Source organism: Hypanus sabinus, chromosome 29, assembly GCF_030144855.1.
Source record: "Hypanus sabinus isolate sHypSab1 chromosome 29, sHypSab1.hap1, whole genome shotgun sequence".
NCBI lineage: Eukaryota > Metazoa > Chordata > Chondrichthyes > Myliobatiformes > Dasyatidae > Hypanus > Hypanus sabinus.
The window spans coordinates 19,025,357-19,041,090 of NC_082734.1; the positions used below are offsets into that span (position 1 = coordinate 19,025,357).

The 15,734-nt window shown below is 47.4% G+C and overlaps 2 protein-coding genes across 2 annotated transcripts in view; both read right to left on the reverse strand.

Moving 5' to 3' along the window:
• LOC132383095 (peroxisomal membrane protein PMP34-like) overlaps window positions 1-753 on the reverse strand; it is a 34,245-nt gene extending 33,492 nt beyond the window's left edge. Inside the window, exon 1 of the mRNA XM_059953881.1 lies at window positions 600-753. Within this exon, the coding sequence (XP_059809864.1) occupies window positions 600-689 (90 nt within the window). The 5' untranslated portion in view covers window positions 690-753. The remainder of the gene's footprint in view (window positions 1-599) is intronic.
• An 8,505-nt stretch (window positions 754-9,258) lies between these two features.
• Window positions 9,259-15,734, reverse strand: part of xrcc6 (X-ray repair complementing defective repair in Chinese hamster cells 6) — a 30,774-nt gene continuing 24,298 nt past the window's right edge. Inside the window, exons 11-13 of the mRNA XM_059953882.1 lie at window positions 13,785-13,885; window positions 11,657-11,773; window positions 9,259-9,678 (exon numbers count right to left, since the gene is read on the reverse strand). Of these exons, the coding sequence (XP_059809865.1) occupies window positions 9,476-9,678; window positions 11,657-11,773; window positions 13,785-13,885 (421 nt within the window). The 3' untranslated portion in view covers window positions 9,259-9,475. The remainder of the gene's footprint in view (window positions 9,679-11,656; window positions 11,774-13,784; window positions 13,886-15,734) is intronic.

Consider the following 15,734-nt stretch of genomic DNA (forward strand, 5'->3'; position numbering starts at 1 on the left):
ATGTGGCCGCTTCAGAGAAGGTGCAGAGGAGATTTACCTGGATTACAGAATACATCTTATGAGGAAAGACTGAGCGAGCTGGGGCGACGGAGAATGGGAGGACTTTTGATAGAGGAGTATAGTTTATGGGAGATAGAGTGGACAACCCATGCCTTCCCCATGAATATTCCGCAGGGCAGCAACGGCTAATACTACAGGACATCCTTTCTAAGTGAGTAGGGCAAAGTTTAGGGCGGATGTCAGAGGTAGTTTTTCGTTGTTATATAGAGAGTGGCAAGTTCCTGGAACGCACTACCGGGGCTGTGGCAGAGCTTAATACATTAGAGACTGGAGATTCTCAGAAGACATAATGAGGGTTATGGGTTGCGTAGGAGGAAAGAGTTTAGATTGCTCGTAGATTACAAGGTCGGCACAACGAAGCAACCGCACGCTCTGCACCACTTCAACGCATTACTTCCTTTCCCCAGGAATATTTATCTGTCGCTTACGTTAACAAAACATTCAGCCCCCGTCTAACTCACGCCAGGCTGAGTTAGGAGATCGGGACGGGTTAAAGGGGGAAGGGGCGGGCATATGCTCCGGGTACCCAGCGAACTTACCGCAGCCCCGGCCACGGCGTGCACTAAGCTCTCGTAATTTAGGACGTGGGCCACCGGTGGCCCGGTACCCTCTCGCATCTTCTCGCTCATCACCCGGTATCCCTCCCCACCCGCACCCAACTCGACACTGTTATCATCAACACCGCCTAATTGGCCGCGCCCCGAAATTGCAACACAAGCCTTCGCTCCCAATTGGCTAAGGAACGAAGCCACGCCCCTGACTGCAGGACATTCAGCGAATTCTATTTCCGAGTGCCTCTAATTGGTCAACCAAACGTCACTCAATGGTCCGGCGGGAGAGGTGAGAGGGGAGAGTTCATTCATCTCCATTCTTACCGCATCCTACTGGAGCACATTCGGCCCATTGAGTCTGTGCCAGCTTTCAGAACAATCCCATGTCCGATTCTCCTATAACCTCTCCCGCAGTCCCAACAGCTCCTCATACATATAATATACATACAGGTTAGAGGTGAACACGCAAACTCCACACGGACAGCACCGGAGGTCGGGACCAAACCGGCAACGGCTCTACCTCCTGTGCAAGAAAATAGCTGGAGATCGCCTGAGTTCCTCCAGCATCTTGTTTTATTCCTGCAGATTCCAAAGTTCAAAGTTAATTTATTAACAAAGGACGTATTTGCCGCCATATATTATCCTGAGATTCGTTTTTTTAGGTCATCAAATCTAAGAGCCATAATCAAATCGGTGGAAGATGAAGCCCAACAGGATGGACAAACAGCCATTGTGCAAAAGACAATAAACTCTGCAAGTACATTAGGAAGTAAATATCGAGACCATGAGATAAAGAGTCCTTGAATGCGAGTGCGTATGTTGTGGTTACAGTTCAGTGATGGGTCAAGTGTAGTTATCCCACAGCTTCAAGAGCCGTATGGTTACACCATCTGCGATCTCGTGTGTTGTCAACGTTTTAGCCTGCGGTGAGGGCCACATATCCCGCTGACAGCAGCACGCTTGTGGAGGGAGGCAGGGCATCCGTTTAGGTGTGTTTAGCCGATGAAAGGTAACCCGATGCAGGTGGATAGCGGCCGGTTAGATCGGCTCAGCTGGAGGGGTGAAGGTTCGGTAGTATGAATGGAGGGTCATCGCCTTTGAGTGAGAGGGGACGTGTGGGCATGAGGTTTGGTCCTGTTCCGTGGTTAGGACAGCAGGGAGGCTGGACATGGGGTGGGGAGGGTATCCACTGGATAGATACGTTGCTGCGGGCAAGTGATTTCCAATCTCTGGGGAAAGTGCAAGACGCCGGGGCTGAATGGGCAGCTCTGACAAGGAGCCAGCAGTGTCACAGCGGACAGTGCTACTGTCTCACAGTTCTAGAGCTCCAGCTTCAATCTTCACCTGCAGTCTCCATATTCTCCCTGTGAGATGAGCTGTAGCAGCAGAATTAGGTCCATCGAGTCTGCCCCGCCATTTCGTCACGGCTGATCCATTTCCCTCTCAGCCCCAGTCTTCTGCCTTCTCCCCGTATCCCTTCATGCCCCGGCTAACCTATCAACCTTAAATAGACTCACTGACTTGGCTTCCACAGCCGCCTGTGGCAATGGATTCCACAGATTTCTGGCTAAAGAAATTCTCCCTCATCTCTATTCTAAATGGATGTCCCTCTGTTCTGAGGCAGTGCCCTCTGGGCCTAGACTTCCCCCCAGCATAGGAAACGTCCTCTCCACATCGACTCTATCGGGAAGAAAAATAGTAAAACGTGTGACGAAGATTACAGGGTTCTAGTCTGTGACTGAAATGTGCTTTGTAGACGGGATGGGGATATCGCTAAGTCTGTGCTTCCTTGTTCTAAGAATCATCACATCTGCACTTGGGAAAGCCTGATATACTGTCCTGAGAACTAACAAGTAAGAAAATGTGTAACTGCTCAAGGACATACAGTGCAACTTCGCTGTTCTGACCAGTTGTAGTTGAAGTTCCCTCCTTTTTCAGATTTAAGGGCTTCTTGTCGCGTGTGCCTGGGGTAGAAGTAAGAGCGAAATCCATTGTTGAGCAGAGCTGTGGAGCTCCGCTTTCGGAGTCTGGGCTCTCCATGATATCATGAAATAAAACCCTTTCTCGGAGTCGGCCTGATCCGTTCAGTCTGCTGCTCCTGCTCCAGTGGGTTTGCCCTGGATACTCCAGTCACCCCCCACATCCCTAGGAGGAGGAGGTCATTGGGGTATTTTGCCGTCAGCAGCTTCATATAGAACTGAAGAAATAAAAACAGTTCTATAAAATTAACATTATTTAGCCGCATTACAAGTCAGATCGAATTTCTCTTTGATTAAGAGGCAAGGGGAAGACGAATTTCTAAAACACAATTAGCAGTGTTATACTTGGGGACGGGAACAGCTAGAATAAAGGCTTCACTGTAACTCCGAGCTGAACTAGACATTCCCTTTATCCAGCTGAGCTGTGCGAACAGGGACACTGTGTTGCATTCAAGAAAAACGCAAAAGATTAACAACACAGGAATAATTTCAACTTTTTCTCTCCCTTCTGCAAAATTTAAATGCATCAAGATGTCAGAAATAACTTCAAAGTAGTTCAAAGTTCAAAGAAATTTGGTATCAAAGTACATATTACAAAGCTGAGATTAATTTTCTTGTGGGCATACTCAATAACAGAAACATTAACCATAACACAATCGGTGAAAGATTGCACCAACTTGGGCATTCGACCGGTGGGCAAAAGACAACAAACTGTGCAAATACACAAAGAAATAAATAATAATAATAAATAAATAAGCTGAAATATCAAGACCATGAGATGAAGAAAGTGAAAGTGAGCCCATTGGTTGTGGGAACAGGTCAGTGATGGGACAAGTGAAGTTGAGTGAAGTTATCTCCTTTGGTTCAAGAGCCTGATGGTTGAGGGGTAATAACTGTTCCTGAAGCTAGTGGTGCAAGTCCCGAGGCTCCTGTGCCTTCTTCCTGATGACAGCAAGCACGACCTGGGTGGTGGGGGTCCCTGTTGATGGATGCTGCTTTCCTGCGACAACGTTCTGTGTAGATGTGCTCAGTAGTGGGGAGGGCTTTACCCATGAGGGACTGGACTGTTATCTCTAACAAGAGAAAACCTGCAGATGCTGGAAATCCAAAACAACACACACAAAATGCTGGAGGAACTCAACAGACCAGGCAGCACCCAGGAAAAGAGTACAGTCGACGTTTCAGGCCGGAACCCTTCAGCAGGCCATATCTCTACTTTTTGTAGGAATTTCCATTCAAATGCTTCCAGTCACTATACTCACCTCTACACATCTATAGAAGTTTGACAAAGTTTTAGATGTCATGTTGAATCTTCGCAAACTCGTAAGGAAGTGGAGGCACTGCTGTGCTTTCTTTGAAATTGTACTTACGTGCTGGGCCCAGGACAGGTTCTCTGAGACGATAGCGACAAGGAATTTAAAGTTGCTGACCCTCTCCACCTCTGATCCTCCGATGAAACTGGCTAAAATGAACTGTGACATCTACCAATTAAAACTTGGCAGAAGAAGGTGGGTGACCACGGGAAACAACTTGAGGGCTGGGGAAATGTGGCGTGTAGAGCTGCTGCCTCACAGTTTCAGGGAATCGGGTTCAATCCTGACCTCGTGCGCTGTCCGTGTGGAGTTTGCATGTTCTCTCTGTGACTATGGGAGTTGCTTCCGGGGGTGGGGGAGTTGGTGGAAATGTGGGGAGAATAAATTGGGAGCAGTGTAGGCGGGTGATTGATAGCAGAGACTTGGTGGGCCGAATGGCCCGTTTCCCTGCTGCATGACTCTAGAATTACAATTATTCATAATTTCATGAGAGGAGCAGTGCCTTCGCAAATCACTCTTAAATGGGTAATGCTTCACTTTCTGATTCAGATTTATTCTATGTATAATACATCGAAACGAACAGTGAAATGTGTCATTTGTGTTAACAACCAACACAGTCAAGGAGATGCTGGGACAGCCCACAAGTGTCGCCACACGTTCTGGTGCCAACTGTGCCCACAGTGCTTGGCTGAAGGGCACGGAGCACCAAAATAAAGCAGAGCGTACCGAGTGACCAGAGCGAAACAAGCTACCTTCTACTCTCACTCCCAACACACCAACACAGTCCTCTAGCACGGGACAGGCTGTCTTCAGCTTCTAGCCTCCAGCAGACACTAGGCCCCAACTTCCCCCGGCAATTTCCAAAGCCTTGCAGGCTCAGTCTCCGGTCACTGGGTCTCGACTTCTGGTTGGCTTTCGGGTCTCCAGCCGGACCTCTGGGCCTCCATCCGCACCTGCGGTAAGATTTCGGGCCTCGATCTGGACTTCTGATCAACCCAGGAATTGCAGAAGATGATGAGTGAGGATTCTGGATGAGGGCCCGAACTCCAGGCCTTGAAGGCCATTTTCACTGCTTGCTGACATCCAACCATACCCCCACCACTAGCCTTTGAACATGGAGAAATGGCTTGGACTCCAGGCAGTCCTCTAATTTCCCTAAACCCTAACCCGGCCCTTAACTCCCTCACTATTCCCAAACCGCCCTCACAAATCTGAAGAAACCTCAGTGGAGAGAGCAGATCAGTGCTGTCTTGAGTTACTTTGAAATACACTTTAAAACTGTACCTGCAAGTTCAGGCCTCAACCGTTGAAGGGAAAGACCCTCCCAATCTTTCAAGTCCTATAGGAAACTTTTAAATGTCATTAGGGTCATTTCTCATCCTGGTCAGTGATGTGCTCCTGACAAGTTAGGATGTATCTCGGTCGGGACAGGCTTCAATTATCTCAAGAGAACAGTCTACTGCAGGTGTGTCTGTTGTGTAAACTTTGGTACCGTTCTCCTTAACCCTACTTACCCCAGTTTGCCTGCCTAATTCTCTCTTACATCCGTGTAAAAGTAACTTATTTGATACCGTGTTCCCATACCTGCCGTACACCTTTTTACCTGATAACGGCGCCACGTACGGTGGCTGTGTTGCGAGCTCGGTTCCAACTTTACGGTACACTTTTGATTTCTGCGATTTCCTTCACATTTCTTGTTCAAGTAGCTGACAGTCACATCAGATACGATAGACTGACTCTACGCAACTGTATTTATGTTATATTTACTACCCTGGTGTATATAGTATTTAGAACCAAAGAACATTACAGCACAGAAACAGGCCTTTTGGCCCTTCTTGGCTGTGCTGAACCATTTTTCTGCCTAGTCCCACTGACCTGCACCTGGGCCATATCCCTCCGTACCTCTTTCGTCCATATACCTGTATTTATTATGTTATTATAATTGCACATTTGAACGGAGATCTAATGTAAAGATTTTTACTCCTCATATATATGAAGGATGTGAGTAATAAAATCAATTCAATTTAAACCTCCATGGTTTATTATAACAAACCAAAGTTCCGTCATCCTAACATCGTTGCTCCTTACCCTTATCGCTATCACTATCTCACCTCCCAGTTATCAGATGATGCTTTCCCCTTTTACAGCTCCTCCCAATATATGTACAGACTTGCACGAGCTTCTCCACTTCAGGGGCCTTTCTCCAGGACCAACCTTGTCTTTCCCCATGAAGCTTACTGAACTGTTCTGAAAGGGGTTCCTCCACAGGCGCATCACCCTCGTAGTTATTCTCGTTCCTTAAAAATAAGTTCAAGTACACCACTCTCCCTAATGAGACCCTCTATATATGGCTTTAAAAAGCCCCCTTGAATCCGCCCCATCTAACCCCCTTGCATTACTGCAACCCCAGCCAGTACTGGGGTAATTAAACCCCTCTCCCACTAATATAACCTATAAGAAAGGTACAACCACGTTAATGGGACTATATTACAGACCTAGGGACTTAGAGGAAGAAATCTGTAGAGAGATCACAGACTGCTACAAAAAACGAAGTTGTTACAATAGGTGATTTTAACTTTTCACGTACTGACAGGGAAACCCATTCTGTAAAGGAACTGGATAGGATAGAGTTTGTCAAATGTGTTTGGGAAAGTTTCCTTCATCGGTACAGACGTCCCAATCAGAGAGTGTACGATACTGGATCTGCTATAAGGGAATGAGACAAGGCAGGTGACATAAGTTTGTGTATGGGAACATTTTGCATCTAGTGATCATGATGTCATTAGTTTCAAAGTAAATATGCAAAAGAATAGTCTGGTCCGCGGGCTGAGATTCCAAATTGAAGAAAGGCCAATCTTGATGGTATCAGAAAGAATCCGGCAAGTGTGGATTGGGACAGACGGTTTTCTGGCAAAGACATACTTGTTAAGTGTGAGGCTTTCAAAATCTGTATGTGCCTGTCAGAATTAAAGGTAAAGAGATAACAAGTGTAAGGAACCTTGGTTTTGGAGAGAGATGAGGCTCTGGTTAAGGAAAGTAAGGAGGTGCATATCAGGCATAGGCAGCAAGGAAGAAATAAGGTGCTTATGGAGTGAAATCAGGAGGGCTAAAAGGAGGCATGAGGTTTCCCTAGCAGACAAAGTGAAAGAGAATCCTAAGGAATTCCACAGATATGTCAAGAGCAAAGGGATTGCAAGAGACAAAGTTGGTCCTCTTGAAGATCAAAATTGTAATCCAGGTGTGGAGCTACAACAGATGGGGCATCGATGCTGGGTCCTTTGTTTGCTTGTGATCTATAATCTGGATGATAATGTGGTTAACTGGATCAGCAAATTTGTGGATGACACCAAGACTGGAGGTGCAGTGGACAGTGAGCAAGGCTATCATGGCTTGTAGAGGGATCTGCACCAGCCGGAAAAATGGGCTGGAATCAGATGGGCCGAAGGCCTCTGTGCTATACCTCTCCCTGACTCTATTGTTCTTACACCTGCTATCTGCCTTCTGAGAGGTCTGTAAAATAATCCCCTCAAAGTGGACACCCGCTTCTTATTTCCAAGGCCATATGCCCTTATATTTAGTCAGCTGCACTATTCCATCCTGGCTGATCCATTTCCTCTCCTGGCTTCTCCCTATAAACCTTTCACGCCCTGGCTTATTAATAATCTAATCAACCATTCTTTAAATACACTCAGTGACTTGGCTTCCACAGCCAGCTGTGGCAATGAATTCCACAGATTCACCACCCTCTGGCTGAAGAAATTCCTCCTCATCTCCATTCTAAATGGATGTCCCTCTACTCTGAGGCTGTGTCCTCTGGTCCTAGACTCCCCCGCTGTAGGGAACATCCTCTCCATATCCACTCGATCGCAGTCTCTTGATGCCTCACCAGTGCCTTATGAAGCCTCAGCCTCCTTGTTTTTATATTCCAGTCCTCTCAAAGTGAATGCTAACATCACATTTGCCTTCCTCATCACTGACTCAACCTGCAAATTAACCTCAGGGAATCCAGCACAAGAACTCCCAAGTCCCTTTACACCTCTGACTTCTGAGAATTTGCTCCACGTTTAGGAAATAGTCTCCACTTATTTTTTCTCTACCAAAGTGCATGACTATATATTTTCTGACACTGTATTCCATCTGCCACTTCTTTGCCCATTCTCCCAGTCTAAGTCCTTCCCAGCTCCCTCAACACTACCTGTTTCTCTACATATCTTCTCATTACTACCATCAGGGAGGAGGTATAGGGGTCCTCTGCCTAAGGTTTGTTAGCAGACCATGAACACCACAGTAATTTTTAATGTCTTGCACTGTACAGCTGCCACAAAACAACAAATTTCATGACCTCTGTCAGTGATAATAAACCTGATTCTGAAATATTGCCTGTTTCTCTCTCCACAGATGCTGTGTTTCTCCAGTGTTTTCTGCCGGTTTCAGATATCCAGCATCTGCAGTTTTTAACAAATATTTTCTTTCACTGTAGCAGCTGAGACAAGCCTCACCACACCGCTTCATCATTACCTTTAGTTTTGTTAAATCTACAGGGGTTGTATTGAGAGCATCCTGAGCAGCTGCATCACTGCCTGGTTCGGAAATTGCACCGTCTTGGATCGCAAGACCCTGCAGCGGATAGTGAGGTCAGCTGAGAATATCATCGGGTCTCTTCCCACCATTACGGGCATTTACTCCACACTCTGCATCCGCAAAGCAAACAGCATTATGAAGGACCCCATGCCCCCCTCATACAAACTCTTCTCCCTCCTGCTGTCTGGGAAAAGGCTCCGAAGCATTCGAGCTCTCACGACCAGACTATGTAACAGTTTCTTCCCCCAAGCTATCAGACTCCTCAATACCCAGAGCCTGGACTGACACCTTACTGCCCTATTATCTTGTTTAGTATTTATTGTAATGCCTGCACTGTTTTGTGCACTTTATGCAGTCCTGGGTAGGTCTGTAGTCTAGTATTTTTCTGAGTTGATTTTTAAGTAGTTCGGTCTAGTTTTTGTCCTGTGTCATGTAACACCATGGTCCTGAGAAAACGTCGTCTCATTTTTACTGTGTACTGTACCAGCAGTTATGGTTGAAATGACAATAAAACTGACTTGACTTGATTATCTTTACCTTCTTTTCCACAGCGCTAAGTTTTGCTACCCCTCTCCTGAACAGTACATGGCCCACATGGCCGTAGTGATATGCAGTCACAGAAGATACACATTAAACCAATGCCCCAGACTAGAACCATGTGGTCCCCACCTTGGCTGTTCCAAAAATCAGCCGAATTTCATTGTATTGACTGTATTCCAGTTTATTGCGAGCCATCCAAGGAGATCCCTACCCTTGTACAAATAGGGCAAAAAATGACTTTCAAATCGTGTTTTATTAACTGTTGGTTACAAGTAGTTTTGCAAAACAAACTCCAGAGTAAATGGGAAAAATACAAAACGTACAAAAATAGCTTGCGAGTTGTCCTTGGGGTGGAGCTCTCTACTGGCAAGCAGCAGGGGAGCTGGGGGCCCAGGTGAACAGATCTGTGGGTCAGCTTGTACGGGCCTGGGCGGTGAGAGCGCCCCAGTCCTCAGTGCATGCTGAAGTAGTTGGAGATGGCGTCCAGCAACTCCTGCTTCTTGCTGCCCTTCAGTCGGTACTGTTTGCAGACCTCCTTCAGCACGGGCACGGTTAACTTGCCCAGAGTCCCGCTCTGCAGGTGCTGCCTGATCTCGTCCTCCCCCAGCGACACCTCCACCTTTACCTTCTTCTCCGCTCTACCGGCCGAGTCGTCTGGTCACGGGAAACAGAGGGAACAGGACGTGAGGCTATGCCGGAGTCTGGGGCAACAATCAGCTGGAGGGACTCGGTGGGTCGAGCAGCATCTGTGGAGGGAAAGGAATTGTCGACATTTCAGGAACAAACTGTGCACCGGCTCCTGATGCAGTGTTTCATCCCGAGATGTCAACAATTCCATTCCTGCCACAGAAGCCGCTCGACAGATATGCGCGGCATAAGGATTAGGAGCAGGACTAGAACACCCCCCTTTGTGCTTGCTAACCCTCTACCTCATCCTCACCTCGGCAGAATTCCCATCTCCCTTCATTCCCTTAGTCATGAGAAATCTCTCTGTCTTTGTTTTGCATTATCTCAGTGCGCCAGCCTTCATAGCCTGGGGGGGGGTCCCTGTTCCAAATATTCACCCCCCCCCACCCCGGGTGGAGACTTCTGTTCCCCTCAGCCCCACGTAGCTGATGTTTGCGTTCTGATTCTGTGACCCCTGGTTGTAGACAACTCTGCTAGTTTACCCACTTGCAATGAAATGAATGATAATTTTCCTATCGAATCGGAGTCATGCTTTCAGCATCAGGAACACGGCCATCCCACACGCAGGCCCTGTGCTGGTTCGTTATTCCTTCTACTTCTACAGATGTGCTATTGGAAGGCATCATGGTCTGGTACAGCAGTTCAAACACACAGGAACTCAAGTGCCAGTTCATCACGGGCACTTCCCTCCCCTCCACCTACCATCTTTGAGCCAACATTTCTTGTAGGCGTTGACTCAAGGAGGTAGCACCTATCATCAAAGATCTCCATCATCTGGGCCACCCCATTCTCTTGCAGCTACCACGGAGCAGGAGGTACAGAAGCCTCCAGTCCCATGCCACCAAGTTTAAGGCAGCTCCTTCCCTCAGCTCCTGCGCCAACCTGCACGACCGTATTCACTGTCTCAGTATACAACCCCTTTGCACTACAATAGGGTCTGTTTCTTTTTCGATTCTAATTGTGTTCTTTCATTATAATTTTTGTATAATCTATGTTTTTCTTGTGAATGGTGTGTCTCAGATATTGTGCATCTGTAATGCTGATTGAAATCTGTGCATATGTGAGCCTGTGGATAGGACAGTGAACTTGACTTCCGACTTTGAACACTGGAAATGGAGGAAGGCTGTGCAATGAATAAAATCACCGACACCCCTCAAATGACGGGAGCAATCTGCTGCTGGGACGTGGTACACGACCCCTGTACTGGGCGAGAGTGCAGGGTGGTTTCAACACTTTTGAATGCTGTGCTTACCTCCTGGGTTACAGGGTCCCAGACTTGTCACCCTCAGGGTTGGCCTCTGGCTGGTCTTCCACTGTTGGTTACAGAAGGACGCAGCAAGCCTGAGGGGCCGAGTGGCCTGCTACTGAGACCGATTCATATGTTCATTGAACATAAAAACCTACAGCACAAGACAGGCCCTTTGGCCCACAATGTCGTGCTGACCATGTAACCTACTCTAGAAACTGTCTAGAATTACCCTCCCGCATACTGTACTGCTTTACTGCTGCACCCCAATACTGTGCCCAATTCATATGTACAGAATCATTAAAGTTAAACAGCTTGGAGAAAGGTCTTTCTGCCCATCTCCTCCATGCTGTACAGACTGCCTACCTGAGCTAATCCCATTCCATATACCCACCATCCTCTGCGTGAAGAGTTATCCCCCGGGTCCCCTTAAATCTCCATCTGTCAGATGTGACAATTAGCCAGCACCCTAATTCTTCCGTCAGATGGACACAGGATCCTGAAACGTACGAGGAGAAGCAGGGCTGGAGGCCAATGTCTGCCCTCAGCTGACGTGGCTGCTCAGCGTCTGGTGCCGGTGGGATCCTGCTGTTCCCACGTTGGAAGAGCAGCTAACGGCCTGGCAGTGCTCGGATAGTGAGAGACACTTTTATCAGCTGTCAGGGGCCTTCCTTGTGTGTGCGCTCTCTGGAAACTCACCCAGCTTCCTCTTCTGCTGGCCCTTTGCGTTTGGGTTGTAGTCAGGAGGGTAGACCAGACCCGTGAATTCCTCAGCCAAATGGCCGATTCGCTCATCTATCACATCGTTCTTCGCCACTGCAAGGGTAACAGACGGGGTTTGCTCCAATTAGACACAGGGCGCTTTGCTGAGGACCAGAACATCTACCTCCTCCCACCCTGAGCTGGATGACTCCGCCACGGATGGGAGAAAAGCTTGCTGAAATGATGGAGATAGGTTATTCAAAGTTTAAAGAATCTAAGAAAAATCTAAGTATGTATATATTACCATATACTATCTTGAGATTCATTTTCCTGCAGGCGTTTACAAGGAAAACAGTACAATTTTACAATAACTATAAATAAACAGATAAAGAATGACAACCAAAGTGCAAGAGAAGCCAAGCTGTGCGAATTCACTGGGTAGGAGACCTTCCCATGGCTGGAGGATCACAGGACTAACTGGGGGGAGTGGAGGACACAGATGGGTAATACACGATAGTTTATTATAGGATACAAGGAAGGATATCGATTTGCTCTTGGGCTGTTAGATTTCTACCCAATAACCACAAGCTCAGTTTGCTTGGCAGCATCTATCTACCCACACAGAACCAAGCCAATCCTCACCCACGACTCAGATACATCATCATCATCATCATCATGTGCCATATGACATCATCATTATGTGCCGTTTTGTATGAGGTGGGCGATCGCAGTCCCATTGTTCTTGTCAAATTGTCCGCCAAGAGTAATGGCAAACCGCTTCTATAGGTGTATTTACGAGGTGGGTGGCCCCAGCCATTGCCAATACTCTTCAGAGATTGTCTGCCTGGAGTCAGTGGTCGCATAACCAGGACTTGTGACATGCACCGGCTGCTCATACGGTCACCCACTACCTGCTCCCATGGCTTCACGTGACCCTGATCAGGGTGTAAGTAGGTGCTACACCTCGTCCAAGGTGACCTTACAGGCAATACAGGGAAGGAGTTCCTTACGCCTCCTTGGTAGAGATCTATCTCCACTCAGATACATAGCCCTTCCAAAAGGAACACCCATCTGTTGCTAGAATAGAATATAGAATAGTTATCTCCCTCCTGGCACTTATCCTTGTAAACGGAACAAGGGCTACACCTGCCCTTACACTTCCTCCCTCACCACCATTCAGGGCCCCAGACAGTCCTTCCAGGTGAGGCGACACTTCACCTGTGAGTCGGCTGGTGTGGTATACTGCGTCCGGTGCTCCCGGTGTGGCCTTTTATATATTGGTGAGACCCGACGCAAACTGGGAGACTGTTTCGCTGAACACCTATGCTCGGTCCACCAGAAAAAGCAGGATCTCCCAGTGGCCACACATCTTAATTCCACATCCCATTCCCATTCTGATATGTCTATCCATGGCCTCCTCTATTGCCAAAATGAATCCAAACTCAGGTTGGAGGAACAACACCTTATATACCGGCTGGGTAGCCTCCAACCTGATGGCATGAACATTGACTTCTCTAACTTGTTAATGCCCCTCCTCCCCTTCTTACCCCATCCCTGACATATTTAGTTGTTTGTTTTTTTTTCTTTCTCTCTGCCCATCACTCTGCCTGCTCTCCATCTCCCTCTGGTGCTCCCCTCCCCCTTTCTTTCTCCCGAGGTCTCCCGTTCGATGTTCCTTTCCCTTCTCTTCTCCAGCTCAGTATCATTTTCGCCAATCACCTTTCCAAGCCCTTAACTTCATCCCACCTCCTCCGGTCTTCTATCATTTTGCATTTCCCCCTCCCCCTCCCACTTTCAAATTTCTTAGTATCATTCCTTTCAGTCAGTCCTGACGAAGGGTCTCAGCCGGAAACATCGACAGTGCTTCTCCCTATAGATGCTGCCTGGCCTGCTGTGTTCCACCAGCATTTTGTGTGTGTTGCTGGTCTGATTAAAGTCCATTTTCCTGTAATGTTAACTCAATTCTTCACTCTCCATCAATATTCCATTTTGTGCTTGTTGTTAGAATAGTGGCTGATGGGCTGAATATCAATCTAACCCTAAATCAGACTAATAGATTTGGTGTGCTTGGTCTGCACCTGCAGTGTCGCGTATCCCTCTTCCCACTAGTAGCTCAACAACTCACGTGTCAGGTCCTCCATTTCTTCTGGTTCCTTTAAATCGAGCGCCAGTGCCTCCAGATTGCGGAAGTGCTTCTGGATCACGGGGTTCTCGAAGCTCTCGGGCCTGCAGGCAGAAAACAAACTGTCACCTTCTTCCAGAAGGTGCTGATGTCGCTGGTCTGCCCCGCCTGTCTCTGCTGTGCAATCCAGCTTTGGCATCTTGGGTCAGCGCAAGGCGCGTCAGGTTGTGACAGGAATCAGCCAGGGAGAGAGGGAAGCTGTATAATCACTGACAATTGGTGGACCAACTCAGTAGAAAGGTCTTTTCTTTCCCTCTCCTGACACTCTCGGTCCAAACACCCTGAACTACATCCACTGTCAGAGCACTTTATGCATCGGAAGATCCCACCGACAGAACAGGATCTGTTTCAGGTGGTGGATGTTGCCTCAGTGGATCGGGAATGGCACTGTGGGGTCAGCAGACACTCGAGCCCCTCAATAAGAGGTTCCAATCAGGCTTCAGACGCTTGACTGGCCATCTGGTGCTATAAAATGCCCTAATGATGTGAACCCACTGATCGCTCCCTCAGGCTGATGGAACAAGACTGGCCGAGCTCTCCCTGGTTTTGACCAACATCTGTCCATCTACCAAAACCCTGGGAAGAAGAGGGATACCCAGGGAATCTCTTGATCGATTCCTGGGATGAAGGTTTGTCATGTCGGGAGAGATTAAGCACAGAGGTGGCCTTTACCCTCTAGGATTAAGAAGGATGAGTAGAGATCTCATTGAAATGTGTAAGATTCTTGCAGGGCTCTGCAAGGTGGATGTAGGAACGATGTTTCCTTTGGCTGGGGTGCCTAAAGCCGTGTTCACAAGAGGGCAGGGCAGCCACTTGGGTCTGAATTGAGAAAGAATGCCTTCACCCACTGTGAGAGACCTTTGGAATTCACTAACGAGGATGAGGCGCTGAGATTTGTGTTTGCGAGTGCATTCGATGGCTCTGAGCCCGTACTGGCTGGAGTTTAAAATGACGGGGGGGGGGGGGGGCTGCAATCTCACTGAAACTTACTGAATATTGAAAGGCATAGACAGAGTGGACATGGAAAGGATGTTTCCGATATTGGGAGAGTCTAGCACCAGAGTATCAGAGTACATCCCTTTAGAACAGAGGTGAGGAGGAATTTCTTAAGCCAGAGGGTGGTGAATCTGTGGAATTCATTGCCACAGACGGCTGTGGAGGCCAAGTCACTGGGTATATTTAAAGCGGAGGTTGATAGAATCTCGATTAGTAAGGGTTTCGAAAGTTTACGGGGAGGAGGCTGAAGAATGCTGTTGAGGGATAATAAAGTCAGACGTGAATGGTGGAGTAGACTTGCTGGGCCAAATGGCCTAATATCTTATGGAGATTTTGAATGATAGGTAGTTAATAGATCTGACCTGAGCTTGGTGATTGGTGATTGGTGATGGGCCAAATGGCCATCTTCTGTGATTTATTATTCTCAATAATAGGGAAAAGAAAAAGATGAGGGACTCTTCTCCGGCTCAGATGGAAATAGGAGCACAAAACACAGATCATGTCTTTGCCTTTAATATTACAAAGCAACTAGACAGGAAACATTTACCTGATCAGTGTAAATTATGATCACTGCCACCCGAAGCCATCAGAACATTCAGAAACTACAAAATCTGGCAACAGCTGTCAAGTGTGGTAGATGTAGCTACGTTCAATCACGTATAATTTGAACAGTGAGAGCTCCGGTGAATCTCTCACCACTGTAGCTAAGACTGGGTCATAACCTTTAGAATTCCCTTCTTGAGTTTTATAAGTGCACCAGCATCTTTTCTTTCTTAAAAACATAGAAAACCTACAGCACAATACAGGCCCTTCAGCCCACAAGGTTGTGCTGAACATGTCCCTTCCTTAGAAATTAGTAGGGTTACCCATAGCCCTCTATTTTTCTAAGCTCCATGT